Genomic DNA, 20546 nt, shown 5'->3' on the forward strand with positions numbered 1-20546 from the left:
CGGGGTAGGGGCAGGGCGGGAGAACAGCCTTCAGGAAGTTTAACGCAACTTTCCGCCGAGTCCGCGGGGCGCCGGGGGCGGGTGGGCGGCCGCGCTGAGGTGCGGGAGAGAGAGGGAGCTCCGCATTCACCGTTTCTTGTACTGATCTCTCTCTAACTAGATGTGCCTCCCTTAAGACCAGCAGAGCAACAACCGGCAGAATGACAACGGTGAGGTACGAACAAGGGGCAGAGCTGACAGAAGCATCCAGGTGAGTGAAGTCACCTGTGCTGGTGAATGGGTTTGGGACTGAAGTACGCCTGTGTGGTCCCCTGTCTAGGGTTTCTTAGTGTTTTAAATATAACAAAGGGAATAATGATGGAGTGATTGAAGCTTATATAGCATCTCTGGGAGAAAAACGCTGTTGTAATTGACTTCCTGTAAGAAGCCAAGAACTAACGAAGTACAGGGCACCCACAAACACTGTCAAGCTGTCTTGTAGAGCAAGAGCATCTTGCTCTGCTCCTTTCCTTAAAAACCTCAAGTCTGAAGTTTTCTTTAGCTGTGAGCAGTTAGAAAAGCTTATGCTCCATGTGGAAAGCAAGAATGAGGAAGAAAAGGTATATCCTCTTTTTATTTTCTTCCACCCAAGTAACGAAAGACCAGAAGTAGCTTGTGGTAGAGAGCTGGTTCTGGTTTGGACAACAAGTAGATGTAGAGTGCTCAGCAAAACAAACTCCCCCTGAGGAATGCATTATCTATAACTGAATTTTTGTGTGAGAACACAGTGGAAACAGTGTACTCAGACTTGGCTTGTGTTATCCTTTTGTGTTAAAGATTGGCTTCCTAACCCAAAACACTGATGTTGCTCATTTTTATTTTAGCTTGTTTTAATCGCAGTAGAGGATAAGAAGGTGGCATTTGGTGCACATCATGTGTCTACAAGTATAAGCAAGGGGCCTACAGCAAAATTGCTGTAGCAGCAGCAACCTGCTGTAATGAGTGAAGCATTTCAGCGGTACCTTAAGTGGAAGCTCCCAAGTGAATATCCCATAAAAATAGCTGGGAAGCAAAGCTGAATGGCCATACATAGCTAGAGTTTTGCTTTAATTCTAGGAACAAAATGAGGATAGTGGTGTCTGGAGATACCGGAGCTGGAAAATTAGCCTTAAATACCAAAATTGCTGGTGGGGGATCACTCCTCTACTCAGCCTGATATTGAGTGCAGGTGGTAAACCATCAGAACTAGTTGCTGAAACTGTAGGAAATGCATCATCAAACTTCTTGCTTAACAGGGGTTAAGCCCATGCTGCAGAAGCAGTGCTAGTGCATGGGCTCACCGTGGAGGGTGAAGAATACTTGGAACCTCAGAGTTGTTACCCTAATGCTACAGATATGCCAGATTGCCATCCTGAGGCATGGAAACATCAATATTGAATACATGTACGTGGCTGCTCCAGCCTGAGAAGCAGTGATGCCAGAGGCAGAGCCACAGCAAACACTGTGGCTGGGCAGTTGTGCAGCACAGTATTTCTGTGCAGAAGGGTGAATTAGAAACTCCTGGATTTGGGTATTACTCTTTATTTTCTCTGGAGTCATCATGTGGCCTTCAAAGCTTCTCAGGTGGCTGAGCAAAAACTTAATCTAAAAAGACCCTTTTAAGGAAGTTATGGCAAGCAGCCACTACCCCTGAAAAATGCTGTTCTAGCACTAGATCAGCTGCTGCTGTTCTGGTCTTCCAGTTTCCGGTCTGGTATCCTGCTCTGCACAAAAACATCTCTGTGCTATGGCTTTTCCTGGTGTGGGGGGGGAAGAATAATTCTCTGAACAAGTAGTTTACTGTAATGTTATGAAGCGATTCTGCACATGCATGTTTCTAGCACTTCCAGAAGCTGGACTGGACTGTTAAGTCCTCACTGGACTCTTGGATGCCCCACTCCAAAGCCCTTTTGTCCTATTGCTGAACACATCTGTCCCCTTCTCCTCTCCCCCAGAAATAGACACTTCTGAGAGATGGATTGCTGATGGGAAACTAGGTTAGTACAAGCCAAGGGGTTCTACTCTGCCAGCATATGGGAAGTCTTTCTTCCCTTGGTCCTATGCCTGTGCTGTGGCCCAGACTGCTGCTCACTGCCCAGCTAACAGTCAATATTCTTTTCTCTGGAGCAACAGGATAGCAATGTCTGAAGTTGACATCTGTATCGCTATGTGACTTGTGTTATTCCTTTTCTAGCTCTCCAACAGCAGAAGAGCCCACAATAAAGATTGATGATGGTCGTGATGAGGATAATGAACCAGACAGCTGTACCAGGTAAGCTAGTGATCTACTAAATGCCTTTCTTACCCCTGAACGTGGAAACTGTTGAGCCAAAATAAGAAGGCAGGTGGCTTGCTGAAGTAGAGATAAGCCCAGTAAATCACTCAATATTGACATTTATTATACTACATAATGAAGACAAGTAAGTTCAGGAAGCTTCCTAATGCGTCTAGAGATGAAAGGCCAACCCCTGAACTAGCCACAAGTCTGCCATATTGTGGAGAATGGGTAGTCCGAACTGCATTGGGAAAATTTAAATCAAACAAAGGATGTTTGGGAGAGCACAGAGAACAAGTGGTGATGAGAAAATGAGGTCAACAAGTATCTGGGACAGATGGTAAGCATGATGCCCTTATCAAGACTAAACTGTCTGAACTTGTAGTGATTGAACTCTATTATAAACACTGTTAGAGGGTAACTACTTCAAGCTCTTGTCACCAGATTACTTACTCTTATAGCATGCTCAGTCAAGTCAGTGACAAGTGAATGGACTTGTTTCTCTGTTCCTGCAGCTCAAGGACAGTGAGACTAAGCCTGTTATCTTGGTTCTTCTTTGTGACAACGTGTCTTTTAGGAAGTTGGCATGTACAAATGCATTTCACGAAGGCTTTAAGCTAAGTATGTGAACGAATGTGCCATGTTCTCTTCAACTGATTCAGTGTCTTGGCAGGTCAAATTGGATTGGTGTGTTTATGTTTCAGTCTTTAGTATACCTAAAAGGTGTTCTTCCCGAGACTGTGGAAGCTGAAGTCTTGGTGTACCTACTACACTTGCGTTGTAGAATTGACTGGGTAGAGTCATAGACCAACAAACTGTTAGTGTAATTATTGCAGTGCTTCCTTACATGTTAGACAATCATAAATGCAAGGAGAACCTCCTATGTGCTAGTCTGTCTTCAATATAAGGCCTGATACTACATCCTTGACTTCCATGGGAAAAGTGGATACAGCCTAGTATCTCCTTCCTGCTTAAGGATGCACATGTTTGCTGGTTAGATCTTGTTCCTCAGCTTAAAGTATGAACCTAATAACGACAAGTGTGGGTTAATTCAGTAAGCCTGGCAAGGTGCTTACTCATCACCTCAAAGGTATCTAGCCTTGTCTTAACACCTCAATAACTCACTTTAAGGATATGCACCAAGGGAAATGCAATGCTCAAGTTACCCTGTAACGAACAAGTAACTCAGACTGGGGATCACTGAGGTGCAATAAGCATTACTGAGCTGACAAAAACTTCCTCCAACAGTGGTATCCCTAATCCTCATGAGGAGGGGAAGTGTAGTAATATACACTGTGTATAACAGGGAAGATGGGGTAGACATGCGAACAATGCAAAAAGAATCTCTTTGTCAGTATGTCAGCACTTTTGATAGGTCCTGCTCTAAGTGATCTATTTGAAGGTTTTGTTTCTTTACGTGTCTAAGAAAAGACTTGGTGCTTGCAGTAGTTAAGTAATCCCAAGTTTACTTCATAGACTGGCAACCTGTTTTTCTAACTGTCAGAACTCTGGATTTGCAGATAATTGTTTCTAACGTAGTCTAAAGAGACTTTTCAGCTAGTGAGATGGTTACAGAGGCCTAGCTTTAAACCAGAAGGCTTAAAGCATACTGAATGTCTTCTGTAACTGAAAACAGGAGCTGGAATCCTGCTAGAGCTGGAGAGAACTCTCACAATTGGAAGAACTTAGCTTCAGTAACTCATTTTCTGAAAAGGCACTTGAGTCTTCAATCTGAAAGCCAAACCAGTATTTCTTTTTTATGGTAGAAGAGTGATTTGTCTTCCTCTATTCTGAGAGCATAGAAGCAGTAGTGAAGCTATTAACAAATGCAGCTTTTTCCAGGCCTGGGGGTGGGAAAAAAATCCTCTGATACAATAAGCTAACATCTTGAATGAGATACCTTAAGAGATGGTTATCCTTTAATCTTCTTCACCAATAGCTATCATATAAGCCCACTTCTTAAAGCTGATCACTGGGCATTAAGCCAGACTCCTAGTGTCGCTGAAGAGTGTCATGCATGAGTACATACTGCTGTACTTCTAGGGTCTGTAACTGATGAACACGTTCTCTAGCAAGTGATTGAAGCATTGCTTTCAAGTGCTGCCTTAACCTATGTACTTCACAAATGCAGCTGAATAATCTCCTCTTAAAGAAATTGCTACTATACAGAATTCTGAACACACAAGAATGTAACAGTGCCCTTGTGGCTAACATCAGCAGCAGAATGTTACTTATCTTGATGCCAATTCTCTTCTCTTACAGTGCAATTAGGAGAAAAATTTCCCCATTTGTGATGTCATTTGGATTCAGGTAAAAGCACATGCTTGTAACGATATGGGCAAGGTAGAAATAGTCCTTATTTCTGGTGTAAGAACTTGGAGAGTTCCTTGAACAACAGTGACTCCAGCCCACTCTGTCTGGAAAGTACTGAATCCCATGTTACCCCCAGAAAAGATGACTTGAAAGAAGTACTTTGATTGTGAAGGAAGTCTTAAACAGATACGACTACACTCTCCAAGGAGAGCTGGAAGTCAGAACTGTAAATGCTGTTGATTTGGATAAAAGCTCTTCAGTGGCTTACTCCAGGCTGTGGCAGCCTTTGGACAACCTCTAGGTGCTGGAACAAGGTAAGCTGTTGCAGACAGTTATCTTTAAGGGACCACTCTAGGTCTGAAGTGGGAGGGGAGGTGAGTAAGCTGAAACAGCACTGACACTTGTGTGCCCTAAAGCATTCAGGTTTGCACCACTTCTAGGTGGAATTCTAAGTTAATAACTACAGCTGAGTCTGAGGTAAATGTACAGTCCCACATGGATGATGTGTTCTGTGCAGATCCCTTTAAAAATGGATTTTGAATCTGTCAGCTGCTTATGCGAGCAGGCCTCAATCTGTACACAAGAGATCACACTCCTACTGGAACAGCTTAAAACAAAAATCTGGGCTTCTGCTCTTCCATCAGTAAATGTCAGCAATTCATTCCTACCCTTGAGTTGACTTGTGTTTTTCTTTCTGCAGAGTGTTTGGAGTTGTACTTATCGTTGTGGACATTGCAGTCGTGATTGTGGATCTGGCTATCAGTGAAAAGAAGAAGGGTGTTAGAGAGATTCTTGAAGGTGTTTCCCTGGCAATAGCACTCTTCTTTCTCGTTGATGTTCTCCTGAGGGTGTTTGTTGAAGGGTAAGACATGGGCAAACATTGAGTCAGTGTGGCAAGTCCTCAAGCTGGCACAGAAGCAATAGTCCAAGCTTGGACTATGAACATGGATGACCCGTAGGCTGATTTCCTGGTCGTAGACAATGGCCACATCTTTTCTTGCCTGTATGCATTGCTGTTGCCTTTCTATAGAATAATCTGTGTAGTGCTTTTGGTATAAGTGAGTGCTGAAGTCACAGCAAAGCTGAGGCAGTTTGGGTGTGTAGACCAGGTGTAAGATTGTTTTCTTAGTGCATCTTCAGTGCTTAGTGTTTAAAAACTACCTCAGGAGAGCTTGTCTCTAGCAGTAGCTCTGTATAGGTGATCCACTTCCTGAAGATGTATCTCAGTCTTTGCTATCCATATAGGCATCTGTCTAAAACTCTGCTTTGTTTCAGCTTCAGGAATTATTTCCAGTCCAAACTGAATGTTTTGGATGCGTTCATAGTGGTGGGCACTCTGTTAATTAACATGACCTACTCCTTCTCAGACCTTGCTGCAGCAGATCAGATACCAAGGTAAGAATGGCGTGGAAGCTGATAGACGTGAGCTCTCTTCTTGATAGGCTTCTCATAACTTTCTTGGGCACCTCTAAGCTAGATGTGTGCATACTAGATCATGAATATGGCTGTGATATTTCATGGTACAGACTAATGAAGGATAGAGACACTTAACTTTGGTCTGCGGTTATACTGGAAACTGTCTCTGTCTTGAAGGGAGAGATGATCTGAACACATCAGTCAGGGTAACTAAAAGTGGATAGTGAGGCCATCAAATACTCTGACTAAAGCATTTTTGGGGGGAAGGTGTGCAGCAGCTGTGATAGAGAGTCTGAAGAAGGTGAGAAAGAAGAGTTGGATTATAACAGCAAATGAAACAGACAACTGAGGGAGGATCTCTGACTAATGGATCTTGAAATTGGAAGAGCTGTTGCACTGTTTTGTCTTGTTTCCTCCACCTTGCTTTCCCAAAAGCTCCATGGTAACATAGGTTGAATCTTTCAGCCATACCCTGAGGAGGGGAAACATGCTGTTTATATGCACAAGTTAATTCAACTCCTATTTCTGTAGCTTGATCAGATAATAATCCGTAAGAGGAATCCATTCCCAATGGAGATGGAACTACAACTGTAGTCTTAGTTATCTGCACTAGGTTTGACTTAGTGAAACTTGCTTGTATCAGCCAGGGAAAGAAGTTGATCTCTCTCAAGAAACAAAAAACCACTATCCTCAATTCAACTGGCTGTTGGGCACAAGGGGGGAAACATTTTTCTGGAAGAAACCAACTTAAAGTCTAGTTATTGAAGAATCTAGAGTTGGCCAAACATTTGGAACTACTAGTTATCTCTTCAAATGTTAGCTAAACTCAGGCTTCAAAAACCTAGAACTACTAAAAGAGTAGCTTTTTCAGCCTCAGATTCATAAAAGGCTGTTTCCTTCTAGGTCTTTTTAAACATTAATCTGAGTTTTTAATGATTATTTCCCATCTCTATGGCCACATTTTTCTAAAGCAGCTTTCATCTTAGGGCAGCAGCCAGTTAAAGGTAGGAGAAATAGCACCGTGCCAGGGTAATCTGCACTGCCGTCTTTACTAGGCTGCGTTAGCAGTAGGCCTGATCCTGCACTGACCCATCCCATTGTAGGTCAGCGTGTGCAAGTTCCTTGTATTCCAGCTTGCTGAAGTTGATGGGGATTTAGACTAGGCTTTTGGGTCACATAAAAGTTCACACTGATGTTTTCGGAAGGTACATAGCTGGGGCCTACTATGCAATTCTTGAAGCCTTCTAAGGCTTCTCTCCTGAAGGGCTCTTCAGCCCCGTTCTGACTAAAATATTACTACCTGTTACTAGATATGCCAGACCTGGCCAAATTTTGAGATCAGATGGTGTTCCCATCTAACACTCCAGTAGTGTCCACACATTCCAGCTAATTCCCAGTAGTCTACCTGGGTTTATCACTTTTCTTTCCTCATAGCCCTTCCTCAAGAAGCAAACAGCAGTCTTAAATCACCTGATACATCACAGAATAAGTAGAATCTGAGCAGCTTTTATGTGGATGAGAGCATATATGTGACAATTGAAATTTTGGTGACAGTCTGTAGAGGTATTGTGCCTTAATGGAGGGGTGTCGTCTCTGTTTGTTTCTAATGTGGTCTAGCTGGGTGTGCACAGGGATGAGTTACCTGTTTCCTTCAAGTCAGACCAAGGCCATTGAGGGATATTGGTCTGGGAGCTAATGCGTAACTGGATAACTTCCTAAAGGGCAGAATGCAGTCTGCTTTTATCTTGAAGAGCTACTTCTCAGTTGTGGTTCAGGCTGCAGAGCGGGGCTATGGGGTCTTCACTTCAGTGTCTGTTCATCTCCTTGGCTCCAAGGGAGCTCTGTTGTGAAAACAGCAGGGTGATCCTGGGCTAGGAAGAAGCTGGGGGCAAAACTGAAGCTTTCCTCAAGGTGTCAAGGACAGCCTTGACTTTAATGCCATGTCAGTGGAGAGGTCTTCAGCTGAAGGTTTCTCTCCCTTACTGTAGGTGTTCACCAGGGTTCTTACCTAAGTGTATCAGGACCTGAAATATGTGCACATGCTCACACACCTCCTTAAGGAATGAATCGTAGTTTGCCCTAGTCCCTAAGGGTATGCAAAAGCAGCTCCCCCTGCTCAGTTCTGACAGAACCACTCACATAAGCATCTTACCTGCTTCAAAGTTCAACAGCAGTTCAAAGTTCCTCAAACCAAATCATCTGCTCAGGTTGCTGAATGATTAAACACAGGGCTTATACAGAGCTGTTCTCAGGTTTCTTAATCAAGGCAAGATGTAGATAGCCTGTCTAGCTTCTCTCTTCAGCTGCTTTTCAGGTGGCTACTTAAATGTATACGTGAGAACAAGCTTCAAGGAAGAAGAACTTGGGATAATAGTGTAGCTAGTGTTAAGAGAATTTGTTGCTTACTGGGCAGAGGTGCCTGTGAAAGTCTGTTTGAGCAAGCAGGGGGTTTCCTAGTTCCGTTAGCTGTTCAGAACATGTACTCCCAAAACAACCTCAACAATAAAACCATTGTGTTCTTCAAGAATAGTATTCTTTGTCCAAAATCGGTCCTAGTTTGGTATGTGAAACAAAGTTTTAAACTGTCTCTGAAACATCTTTTCAATAACTCTAAGCCTTGCATCTAAGATTAATTGTGTTCACTTTCTTTCATGGTGAATCTGATTCTTGTCTAGAATGGTTACGTTCCTCCGAGTTCTGAGAATTGTCATCTTAATAAGAATATTTCGCCTGGCTTCACAGAAGAAGCAACTTGAAGTGGTGACCAGGAGAATGGTAAGTTGACCTCTTAATGTGTCTTGGCTATTATAACCGTTTCCAACCTTTTCTCCAGGCAGCCATCAGTGGTCAGTAGCGAGGCTGCCCACAGCCTATTGGTCTGCAACTGACAATATTGCCTAAGCAGCACATCTGCTCAGTGTCCCTGACAGGGTACCGGAGCTTTGCCTCCAACTTCGGTATAGCTAATTGTTCTTAACTTTGCTCAAGTAAGCAGCAACTTGACCTGGAAGGACACCACCACGTGTCTCAAGTGATAATTTCTAGTTTGTGCAGTGTATATAGACTGTTTTCCCTCGCTGGGGGAGGATAGGAATTGTAATGCTTCTGCTGCTTATTCCAGGTAAAACCAAAACAATATAGCTGTTGAAGTTCTATCCACTGTAAATGCTTCTTATTTTCCTGAGGGTCCCTGAAGTGACACTTGAAGTTTCAAGTATGTCCTCTTGCTCAGGGAGAAGCAGTATTGGTTATGCTGCCCTTATCTCTCTTATTTTTTGTTTTACTTCCCTCAGCCTCCAGGCACTCAAATAGCAATGATAGATTCATGCTGCAGAGTTCTTTCCACTTAGAATAAACTTCGATACTTCAGGATAAAAACTCTGTGTGGAGCATCTACCTACGAGCTAACACGATAAATACTACTCTTGGGTAACGCTGCGAGCTTTGCTACAGCAAAATGAGGCTCTGCTACTTGTGACTTAACTTCAGTGGCTACGTGGCTTAGTTTTTTCCTAGCAACAGGCAATACTTGTGGGTCTCTGGCGTTGCTTTGGAAGACTAACTCTACTCCTTTTTTTTGTCAGGTCTCTGAAAACAAAAGGCGTTATATGAAAGATGGCTTTGATCTGGATCTCACTTATGTTACTGGTTTGTAGAAACAAATGACACTTCACAGCATGTTATATCCTGCTAAGACTAGTTTTCAGTTAATAAATGCTTGACATGAAATACAGGCAATGTTGTAGACTAATGAAATTTAAGTATGAAGTCAAACCAGGCCTACTCCTTTTCTGTGGGATTTGGAAATACGGGTTCCTGACTGACACTATTGTCAAGGATTAGCCTTCTGGGAGAGAGGTTTTACATGCTGTACACAGTAGGGCTTTTTGAGGCCTAGGGCTGAGAAACTACTGACTTACAGTATTTTTGCTTCTGATTCTGTGGAGACTGACACTTAATGGTAGCTGATGCTCTGGGTAGCATTACGGTCTTGCTGTAGCTATGCAAAAAAGCAAAGCCTCTCAGAAATGGGTAGGAATTATAATTAGGGTATGAATAGGCCTTATCATAATGGTGCTGCTCTTAGTCGTGTAGTTCTTATGTGTGGGGAGGCTTCCTGCTGTTACTTCTGACTGCTGTCTTCTCCACAGATCGCATTATTGCAATGTCCTTTCCATCTTCTGGGAAGCAGTCTTTCTACAGGAACCCAATAGAGGTAAAAATCTTATCTACCAAGGTCGCTGTTTCACTTCTAGGTTCCCACTAACTTGCATGTGGACTAGATCGTAAGTCAGTCCCAGTCCTGATGGCTTGGCTGGTTGGAATGACTAAGCGATGGTCTCTGCTGTGCTGTACCTGTGTTCTAGTCTCTCAGCCAAGCCTAGTGGGCTGTATCTCGCAGTGCGGACACATTGGTACTCTGATGCTCCTCTTCTTTGGGAATGCTTCGGAGAACCGAGTCAGTTCTGTTCCAGGCTAGCAACAGTGTGAGTGATAAGAAACCTCTTTATTTAGATGAATCCTTAAAAGGGCTGCATAATGTCCTTTTCAGAGCTGTGCCACCTGGTGTTGTCAAAACATAAATATACAGAGCAAGGAAGACAGCTGCAGTAGTACTTTTATTCCAGAAAAGAACCTGAGCTGTTGGGCTGGAAAGGCCTGCTGTCCAAGGGCTGTTTAGGAATACTTCTGGATGGTGGGATTTGAGGTAGCAGTTGAAATAGTGCTCTACTCACTCTGAACTCTTTATCTTGTTATTGCTTTAGGAGGTTGCAAGATTTTTGGACACCAAACATGCAGACCACTATAAAGTCTACAATCTCTGCAGTAAGTATGTTTAGCTGATGACTGTATTGAAAATATTGCTGAACAGAAAAACATCTCTTCAGGGCATGCCCCTGGCAATAACAGATCTCCGGGAATGTATAACAGTCTATCCAAAGCACTTAGCAGTCTCTGACTACCTTCTGTCCTGAATATTTTATTGGAGCTTGCAAAGGAGATACTGGATGTCTTGCAGTTTAAACTTCCTTGCTCATGCTCAACAATTGCTTTAATGTCCCAAAACTCCTACTGAAAAATAAAAGTAGAAAACTAAACCTGTGCTAAAACTTGGGCTGATGTTGGAGAATTTTCTAGTGAAGGCTTAGAATAACGAGGTGGAGGAATAGCTAAAAGCTTTTCTGTTTAGAGGTGGCTAAAAAAAAATTAAGACTGCTTTGGGAACGGTTATCCTGTGGTTCCTGCTCTATAGTAGAGTATCAGACCTGGAAGAAAGGTATGATGTAGAAGCATTGATACTTGAAGGCCTGAAAAAGTAAGCCTGCCCTTTGGCCAGCAGAGGGGAAGATGAGGGGTCACAGATGAAGAGTGTGGTGTTAGCAGCTCTTCACCACTTTGTCTGTAGGGGGTGGTTGCTGTGGTTGACCCTGACTGTACCTCAGACCACTAACTTTCAGATCCCTACATAATCCCCATGTAAAGGAATACCTGTCTGAGCCTGGAGTTGAATTTTCACTTACAAGTGAGAAGTGTGAAACTGGAAGCTAAGGGAGCATGGGTTTAGCCAAATTGCCTCATAGTTTTTTCACTCAGATCAGTCTATACTACTGTACTTCAAACACGAGTATGTGCTCAGACCAGCAGTTGTCTGTCTCTGTCACAAGCCCCTTTCTTTGTTGCAATCCTGTTTCATTCCTGGCATAACTTCTGATCTCTCCTTGTAGGTGAAAAAGGCTATGACCCCAAGTACTTCCACTACAGGGTGGAAAGGATTTTCATTGATGACCACAATGTCCCAGCGCTACAGTGAGTCTTGTCAGGAAATATGTACGTCATGATAGTTCTATGTAGGCGTTTGCTTTGATCCGCTAATTTTCCTCTTGTCTAGGGATATGCTGAAATTCACTGCCAGTGTCCGTGAATGGATGAGTCAAGATGAAAAGAACATCATAGCAATTCACTGTAAAGGAGGCAAAGGTAGGACTTTTATGTCATCTGTGCATGCGACAAATCACACTTTGTTCTTATCGTGGCTTCTTTTGACACAAGTATGGCCTTAAACCACAGCATGGGACGGGTTTAGAGTGTAACTTGACACATTTTGCCGACACTGTGATGTCTAGCAACAGTAATGTGCTCTGTGTTCAGTATTACACAGTCCCATTTCTACACAGTCCAAATCGGTTCTTAATCCAAGCTGTTACTTGACCTCTTAATGTTCTTCCGAACTTCCTGCTGTCCTGGCTGCGGGCACAGCAGTTCCCCAGGGGAGACTGGGAATAGGGAGCTACTGAAACTGCTACTAGCAAAAGCACTGTGCTGCTGCTTTGGCTCCCTGACAGCCAGTCATCCACACTGAATACCCTGCACTCTAATATACCTCAAAGGTTTTATTTGTGGGTGGTTTTTTTTTAATGTCTTGAGGGGATGGAAACAACAGAATTCTTTAGGTTAGAAAAGACCTTTAAGATCATCAAGTCCACTGCTAACTCATGTCCCTAAGCACCACATCCACATGTCTTTTAAATCCCTCCAGGAACGGTGACTCAATCACTCCCCTGGACAGCCCGTTCTAATGCCTGACAACCCTTTCAGCAAGGAAATTTTTCCTAATATCCAATCTAAACCTCCCCAGCACAACTTGAGGTTGTTTCCTTTTGTCCTACCACTTGTCACTTGCGAGAAGAGACCAACCCCCACCTCTCTGCAACCTCCTTTCAGGTAGCTGTAGGGAGCGATCAGGTCTCCCCTGAGCCTCCTCTTCTCCAGGCTGAACAACCCCAGTTCCCTCAGCCGCTTCTCACAGGACTTGTGCTCCAGACCCTTCCCCAGCTCCATTGCCCTTCTCTGGACACGCTCCAGCACCTCAGTGTCTGCCTTGTAGTTAGGGGCCCAAAATTGAACACAGGATTCAAAGTGTGGCCTCACCAGTGCCCAGTACAGGGGGATGATCACTGCCTTGGTCCTGCTGGCCACACTGTTCCTGATACAAGCCAGGATGCTGTTGGCCTTCTTGGCCACCTGGGTACACTGCTGGCTCATGTTCAGCTGGCTGTCGACCAATACCCCCAGGACCCTTTCTGCTGGGCAGCTTTCCAGCCACTTGACCCCAAGCCTGTAGTGTTCCATGGGTTTGTTGCAACCCAAGTACAGGACCTGACACTTGTCCTCGCTGAACCTCACATAATTGGCCTTGGCCTATGGATCCAGCCTTCCTGTCCTCCAGCAGAACAACACTCCTGCCTACCTTGGTGTCATCTGCAAACTTACTGAGGGTGCACTTGATCCCCTCATCCAGATCATTGATAAAGATTAAGCAGAACTGGCCCCAGTACTGAGCCCTGGGGAACACCACTTGTGAGTGGCCACCAACTGGATTTAACTCCATTCACCACAGCTCTTTGGGCCTGGCCATCAGCCAGTTTCTCACCCAGCAAAGAGTACACCTGTCCAAGCCATGAGCAGCTAGTTTCTCCAGGGCAATGCTGTGGGAAACTGTATCAAAGGCTTTACTAAAGTCCAGGTAGACAACAACCATAGCCTTTCCCATGTCCATTAAGTAGGTCACCTTTGTCATAGAAGGAGATCAGGTTAGACAAGCAAGACCTGCCTTTCATAAACCCATCCTGACTGGGCCTGATCACCTGATTGTCCTCTATGTGCTTTGTGATGGCACTTGATGCGATCTGCTCCATAACCTTCCCTCCAGGATGTCCAAGGTACTGCAGGATCTTAAATAAAGATACACATGGTACTGTGTGATGGAGGACAATAAGAACAATGGGTAGTCTTATGGGAACAGGCTAGTCAAAGCTACTGCATGTGAGCTGACCCATGGGTGCTACTTCCAACCTGTAGTCATGCAGAACCTGTTGAAGTATATAGATAGCTGTGCAAATAAACCAAACTTCTCTGCAAATGTCTGCTGCACTTCTAGCCACTTGCTGTTACCACTGCAAATACTTGGCTTAAACCAGGTTGTTACTCAACATAAAGAAGTCTCCACAAGTTGGAACTGTAGCTTCAGCAGTTTTGCAAAACTGAACAGTGCAACTATCTGCAGGCCGAAACCAGACTGAAGAACAAGTGTAGGGAGGTGTCACTTGACCTCCGATTTCAAATTTAAAACTGAGACTATATTGGAGTCTTTGTGCCAGCAGCCTTGTTGCTGCCTTAGTAAGGTTGTGGGGTGAAAAAAGGGTTGGGGAAGAGAAGCAACTCTTGAGACCTCACCGCATTGCTAAGTGCCAGTCTGTAGCCTCGCTCAGCGAGGTGTACTCTTTTCCCTGCTGAATGAAGTCTGCAGGTGCTGCCCAGCTTCCAGAGTGTCTCTAGTAATACCACAAAGAAATGTGGGGACTTCTTTCAAGGGGCAAGTTAACAAACTGCAGTATCTTGTCTTGAATTCGTTCTTCACAGAAATACAGGCATTTAACTATTCTACTGTCACTTATAACTTTTGAAGTAGAAGAGCTAACAGGAGAATTTAATCATCAAATAATCCCTAATACCTTTGAACTCCTGTAGTTTAACCTGTCTCTTACTTCTAATACAGGCAGGACTGGGACAATGGTCTGTACCTGGCTCATAGACAGTGACCAGTTTGAGAGTGCAAAGGTAAAAACTGATGTTTATTTTTTGATTCTTTTAGTATTCAAAATGCTCCTCTAGAGTCTCTTTTTACTCTGTAAAAAGTCTGCACTGGACAAATGATACTGTGAACAATCTAAAAGTTCTTGCAAGTCTTGCTGTTATGTAAATTCCTTTCTGATGAAGACTCTTCTTGATCAGGAAGAACTGTGAAAGTAGAATTTAACACGATTCCAACTTTGAAGCACTTTTTTTTTTTTTTGAGGCATAATAGACCTAGGAACTTGAGCAACAACTTTCTTAAACCGTAGGTGGCTTCTGAACGTGCTCTATGAAAGCTTGCATCACTGTTTTTAAGTGATCTTGAGCAATTTTTTTCCCCACCCTCCCCTCAAGAAGTGTGAGGCATCAAGAATTGTCTTGTCTTGACTGCCAGCCTTATAGCAAGAAGCTCTTTTGGGGGAAGGGAGAAAGATCAGTCAGTCCTAGCTAGGACAGATGCATGTGCTGGTGTAGCAGTCTGGAGACCTGAGTGGCAGAAGGCGAGAGTCGCTCAGGTAGACTGGGCAGACTGTGTGTCCAGTTAATCACTTGTCCTTCTCAGAGTTTGGTCTGTGACGATCCAGACTAATCTTCAGCTCGGTCTGCCACAGGCCACTTGAGAAATATAGATGGTTCTAAAGCAACTGCTTAAAAAGCTCACAGGTCTCCTCCCTTTACTTTTTCTTGGATACAGATTTACTGTATCTGACTCCCTAATTAGTATTTTCTTCTTCTAGTTAAAAGCCACCTTTAGAGTGTACCAATGCACCTGTTGCATACTTTCACTTGTGTTCCCTTATTGGAATTGAGTAGTGGAATTCCAGTTTACTATCCAGTTCTTGGGAGTGATGGTGGGATGAATATCTTAACCCTTGAAATTATCCTCCTATATAGGAAAGTTTGGACTACTTTGGAGAGAGAAGAACTGATAGAAGCACAAGTACCAAGTTTCAAGGAGTTGAAACTCCATCCCAGGTAAAGCTTGAGCAGGCCCAGGACCAGTAGCCAGACTTAAACTACCCCACCTCCCCTGCCTTGTTTCAGAGCTGTAGGTTCCTACTGTGTGCTTAACTCCTGGAATTTGTGTCCCCTTTCTTTAAGGGTTGGAAGACTTACCAGCTGGTAGGGTTGCACTGCATCTCCCCTCTCCCCTTTGTCCAAGTGCATTCCTTATGCCTTTCTCTGCATAATATCATCAAACCTGATTTATCTGGGATATCTGAAGTACCAAAGATAACAGAATTCTTGACATTAAGAGAACTTTCAGTCCAACCTCACTGTTTGAGCAGGGTGAGCTAGAGGAGATGACTCTAGACCTGACTGGGCACAGCCCTAGGCATCTCCACAGACAGAGACTCCACAGCCTCGCTGGGCACCCTCACAGGAGCCTGACCCTGTAAACAATTGGGCTGTTTATGAAGGATGCATTGAAGCCCCCTGCCTGGTCTGGGGAGGGGTTATGGCATCGATGTGGCTGCATGGAGAAATGCACTGCGTTCATGAGGAAACAGTGGATGAGTTACTGCCACAGACCACAGTTTGGGGCTTGGCTCCTCTTCATTTGATGTGTACTGTGTGAGTTGTGGCTGGTGGCAGAGGTAATTCGGCATGAAATAGAAGGGAAGTACAGCTTTCCTTCAGAATGTGCCTCTGTAAAACAACAATATCCAGTACGTTTAAACATTCTGCCCTTTAAAAAGCTACAGTGTAAAAGCTCCTCACTTGTTGCTAAACTGAGAACTACAGAATTCCTCTTAGAACATGAAGTTTAAATACTGCTTAAATATGTAGATGTTGAATTTTCTAGAGGATTGTTTGAACTGGGGAGGGGAAGGAGAACAAATGGCTACTTTCTTCTTGGCCTTGGACTTAGAGCTAGGAACTTGGAGTAGAAGATCTATTTAATCCTACTTCTGCCTAGAATTAGGCTGTGTGGGGTATAGAAGCTGCATAATGTGTCTGGGTTTTTTGCATTACAGAGCAGGTATGTTGGGTATTATGAGATCCTGAAAAACAAGTATAACTTGAAACTCCCACCAGAGAGACAACTCAAAATAAAAAACTTCAAAATCCACTCTATACATGGTAAGAACTCTTGAATTTGGGCATTCCTCTATCTGGTAATAGTTTCCTGTTACAGGTAGCTGGTCTCTACTGCCTCTCTTGCTAAGGCCATGATAAGGACGTAGACTTGTGGGGATTTGAGAATTCAAATGGCACAGTTAAAATACAGTGGGGAGTGTTTTGGACTGCAATTGCCCCCTGTGTTTAATCACTTTATGGCTGTCTGGTCAAATAGTGGCTCACATATAATCCGCTTTGTTTTGGGAGGGGAATCACTTATCACGTGTGGAACTGGATCCACTAATGTTTCTCAGCTTGATACATGCATGTGTACTGGTAATCTTGGTAAAAGGCTGGAAGTTCAGCACTGCTTGTTCTAGGGGACTTGAAACCACTGTTCTTGTTCCGCTGGTGGGACTAGACTCTACATTAGCCCTTTCCTGCTCTGCTGCTTGAAAATACAGCTTTCAACCACAGAATCTTGAGCTACCTTTTAGGATTTGAATTTTCTAAAATCTATAGCAAGGCATTCTGGAAAGAAGGCACTTTTTAATGGGACTGCACTTGGTTTTCATGACCACTTATGTTTCCAGCTAATGTATGTGCCCTGGTATAATGCCACTCTTTCTTCCTAGGAATTGGGAAAGGCAATGGAACTGATATGAAAGTGCAGATAATAGTGAGGAAGCAAGTTGTTCTAGAATGTGTATGCGCCAGTCAAGGAAACTGCAAGGTGAGTACTGTCAAGTCCTCTCAGTTGAGTGACAGAAGGTGAAAGCTGACTTCGAGCTCAAAAATGTCATGCTGTAGAAGTTGTTATAACTGGACATTAAACTATCTAACTAAACAGGCACTGCAAATTAGTTTAATGTCCAGTTATAACATCTAACTAAACAGGCACTGCAAATTCTGAGAGGATAAAGCTGAGCATTCCTAAGTCATAGGAAAAGTAGCAGTAGGATGGTGCAAGATTTCCCTAGAAGTCATTTAAGCACAATAGCTCACTCTGACCTAAGTAGCTTAAAGTGTTGGCTTTTATTCTAGCACTGCTATTGTATCTGCAGACCGTGAACGAATAGTGAGGTGTTGTCATGCATTGGTCCCTTGTCTCTGCAGTAACTCTTCATGAAACTAATACTCTGTTCTCTTGTCCAGCTCTTCTTTGATTCTGAACGTGACTCTGCAGTGATTGGCTTGGAAAACAGCCCCGTTATAAGTGGTGACGTGAAAGTCAGATTTGAGTCCCAGTCTGTGAGTATAACGGCGTGAAGACCTTCTCTGGAGCGTGCGGAGGGGCTGCAGTGCAAACTGCAGCTGGAGGCTGGCTGTGCTGCGTGGGGCAGAGTCTCTGCTCCTCCCAGTGACTCCCGCTGTGTGGGGTGGCCCCACTGTGCAGTGAGTGATGCAGCAAATGTTGCTACATCAGCCTGTGCAGGCAGAGAGGCTTCTGGCTGTTCGTAGAGCACAACCAAGACACCTTGGTTGAGTACCTGCCTCTTCTACCATGGGTCTCTTATTTCAGGACTAGGTCACTCAGAGTAACTTCAGTGACAGTAGTGATCTGGGTGTGATTTTTGTACCCACTCTGGCACTGTAGCTTTGTAAAGCAGCTAGTGAGGACAGGTCCTACTGCCTCATGGAGTCCTCAACCAAGGTCTTTGTGTTTAGGATCTCCCCAAAGGCTATGACGACTGCCCGTTCTTCTTCTGGTTCAACACTTCCTTTATTGAAAACAACAGGTAAGTGATCACAGTGGCTGCCTTCACGTGCGAACTGGTGGTGTCCAACAGAGCTGGAAGTTGGTAAACATCGTACTGAAAGCGGAGACAGCTGGCTGGTCCAGCCTGTAGTACTGTCTCCCTGGGCACTGGTCTCTGACTCTCAGCTGCCACTTGCAAGCAGGCAGTTGGTGCCCACCTGCTTGCACTGTCCAAGTGTGTTAAACACATCTGAGTGCTCTAGCTTAATTGGCTTAAGCCATTGGACTCTTTTTCTCAGCACTAATGTTAAGGAACTTGAATCCAAAAAGGTGATGGTAACTATATGAACCCAAGGCAACTCTGCCATCCCCTATAGCACGGCTGCCTGAGGGGCTGGGACTCGTTCAGCAGCTTAGCAGGCGAACATTAAGACCACAGTTAGAAGTACTGATGCTTGGGATCCTAAAGATGAGCTCTTTTACTGCTTCTCATGCTCTTGTTGAAGTTAGAAATTACGGTATGTTTTCTTGTTGAGACCAGAACTGCTGGGGAAGCTCCAGCCAGTGGAAGTTGAGCTTGTCTGTCTCACTAGCGGAGTGATGTAGAAATGCAGAGAGGAGATCCTTCTCTTCTGTCTCCCAAAACTGGCAGATTTAGCTAGAACAGTGAACCTGACATATAATTACTGTGGTCTCTGACTCAAGTAAGAAGGAAACAATTTTTATTGAATCAATCCTATCAGGGCGTGAGTGGTAGCCACGCGCTGATGTTCATAACCCTGAACTTGCTGTGTTGAGCCAGCATTGCAGTCTAGGTGCAGACAGCAAGTCAGACCAAACCAGTGCCAGGGGAAGTGTGTGCCCCCTGCCTGACAGCCCTGCCACACCCCATCTTGCAAGTTTCATAGAATCACAGAATGGTTTGGGTTGGAAGGGACCTTAAAGACCATCCAGTTCCAACCCCCCTGCCATGGGCAGGGACACCTTCCACTAGACCAGGTTGCTCAAAGCCTCATCCAGCCTGGCCTTGAACACTTCCAGGGATGGGGCATCCACAGCTTCTCTGGGCAACCTGTTCCAGTGCCTCACCACCCTCTCTGTGAAGAACTTCTTCCTGATAGCCAATCTAACCCTCCCCACTTTCAATTTAAACCCATTACCCCTTGTCCTGTCACTACAGGCCTTTGTAAAAAGTCCCCCCCAGCTTCCTTGTAGCCCCTTCAGGTACTGGAAGGTGCTATAAGGTCTCCCTGGAGCCTTCTCTTCTCCAGGCTGAACAAGCCCAACTCTCTCAGCCTGTCCCCATAGCAGAGGTGCTCCAGCCCTCTGAGCATCTTTGTGGCATCCTCTGGACTTGCTCCAACCGGTCTATATCCTTCTGATGCTGTGGGTTTGCCCAAGTACTTTGCTTCCTCCAGGACCAGGAGGATGCCCCACCAGACCTTCATTTAAACACAGTTCAGTAGAGACTCTCCCTTCTGCCCAGGGAGTTCTGGTCCACCCGAGGTGGACTAGGTCTGATCAGAGCTGAAACAGCTGTTAAGGCAGCGCTCTTACCTCTGCAGCTCTAATTCAGCCAGAGCTGATGTGTGCGTGCTGTTGAGTGACAACTCGCGTTTGGTAAGCATGAAGAGTGGAGAACGTGCCTGATGAGCTTGGCTGAGTACTGAATCAAGTCCTTGCCATTAGGAAGGTCAGATATTAATTTCCTGCCACTTGCATCCCATCAGCAGGCCTTGACCTGAATGTAACACTGATTTTGCTCCACCAATCTTGCACTGTGTGGCTCTGAGGCCGGGGAGGGGGGTGAGGGAGCAAACTGCCACCCTCAAACCCACCAGGTTGACTGTTTCTCAGACTGCTTCAGATCCACGGCCCTCTATGGGCATGGTTGATGTCTGTCTGAATTCAAGATCTGGGGCTGTATGTAATATTCTGGAACTGAGCTTGGAGTTCTCTTGGCTGGCTGGAAGGAGGAGCATGTCTTGGGCTGTGAGATATGCCACTGAATTTTTGTCTTTCAGACTCTACCTTCCCAGGAATGAGCTGGATAACCCTCACAAGTCTAAAACGTGGAAAGTCTACAGCGAGAGATTTGCTGTGGAGGTGAACTTTACCGAACCGTAA

The 20546-nt window shown here is 44.5% G+C and overlaps 1 protein-coding gene across 1 annotated transcript; it reads left to right on the forward strand.

Moving 5' to 3' along the window:
- Positions 1 to 200: 200 nt before the first annotated feature.
- LOC104503371 (phosphatidylinositol 3,4,5-trisphosphate 3-phosphatase TPTE2-like) lies at positions 201 to 20546 on the forward strand. Its single transcript, XM_010146750.1, has 18 exons — positions 201 to 250; positions 2213 to 2290; positions 4556 to 4603; positions 5307 to 5468; positions 5882 to 6001; positions 8698 to 8797; positions 9607 to 9670; positions 10174 to 10238; positions 10789 to 10849; positions 11749 to 11830; positions 11913 to 12001; positions 14580 to 14641; positions 15551 to 15631; positions 16636 to 16741; positions 17356 to 17453; positions 17876 to 17971; positions 18389 to 18459; positions 20444 to 20546. Exons 1-18 carry the CDS (start codon positions 201 to 203, stop codon positions 20544 to 20546), a joined length of 1536 nt encoding a protein of 511 aa, XP_010145052.1.

Source organism: Eurypyga helias, unplaced genomic scaffold, assembly GCF_000690775.1.
Source record: "Eurypyga helias isolate BGI_N326 unplaced genomic scaffold, ASM69077v1 scaffold16412, whole genome shotgun sequence".
Taxonomy (NCBI): domain Eukaryota; kingdom Metazoa; phylum Chordata; class Aves; order Eurypygiformes; family Eurypygidae; genus Eurypyga; species Eurypyga helias.

Coding starts and splice junctions, on each gene's coding strand:
- LOC104503371 (XM_010146750.1), top strand. CDS start 201: ATGACAACGGTGAGGTACGAACAAGGGGCAGAGCTGACAGAAGCATCC. Junction 8,798..9,606: donor AAGTGGTGACCAGGAGAATG/GTAAGTTGACCT, acceptor TTTTTTTGTCAG/GTCTCTGAAAACAAAAGGCG. Junction 14,642..15,550: donor ACCAGTTTGAGAGTGCAAAG/GTAAAAACTGAT, acceptor CCTCCTATATAG/GAAAGTTTGGACTACTTTGG.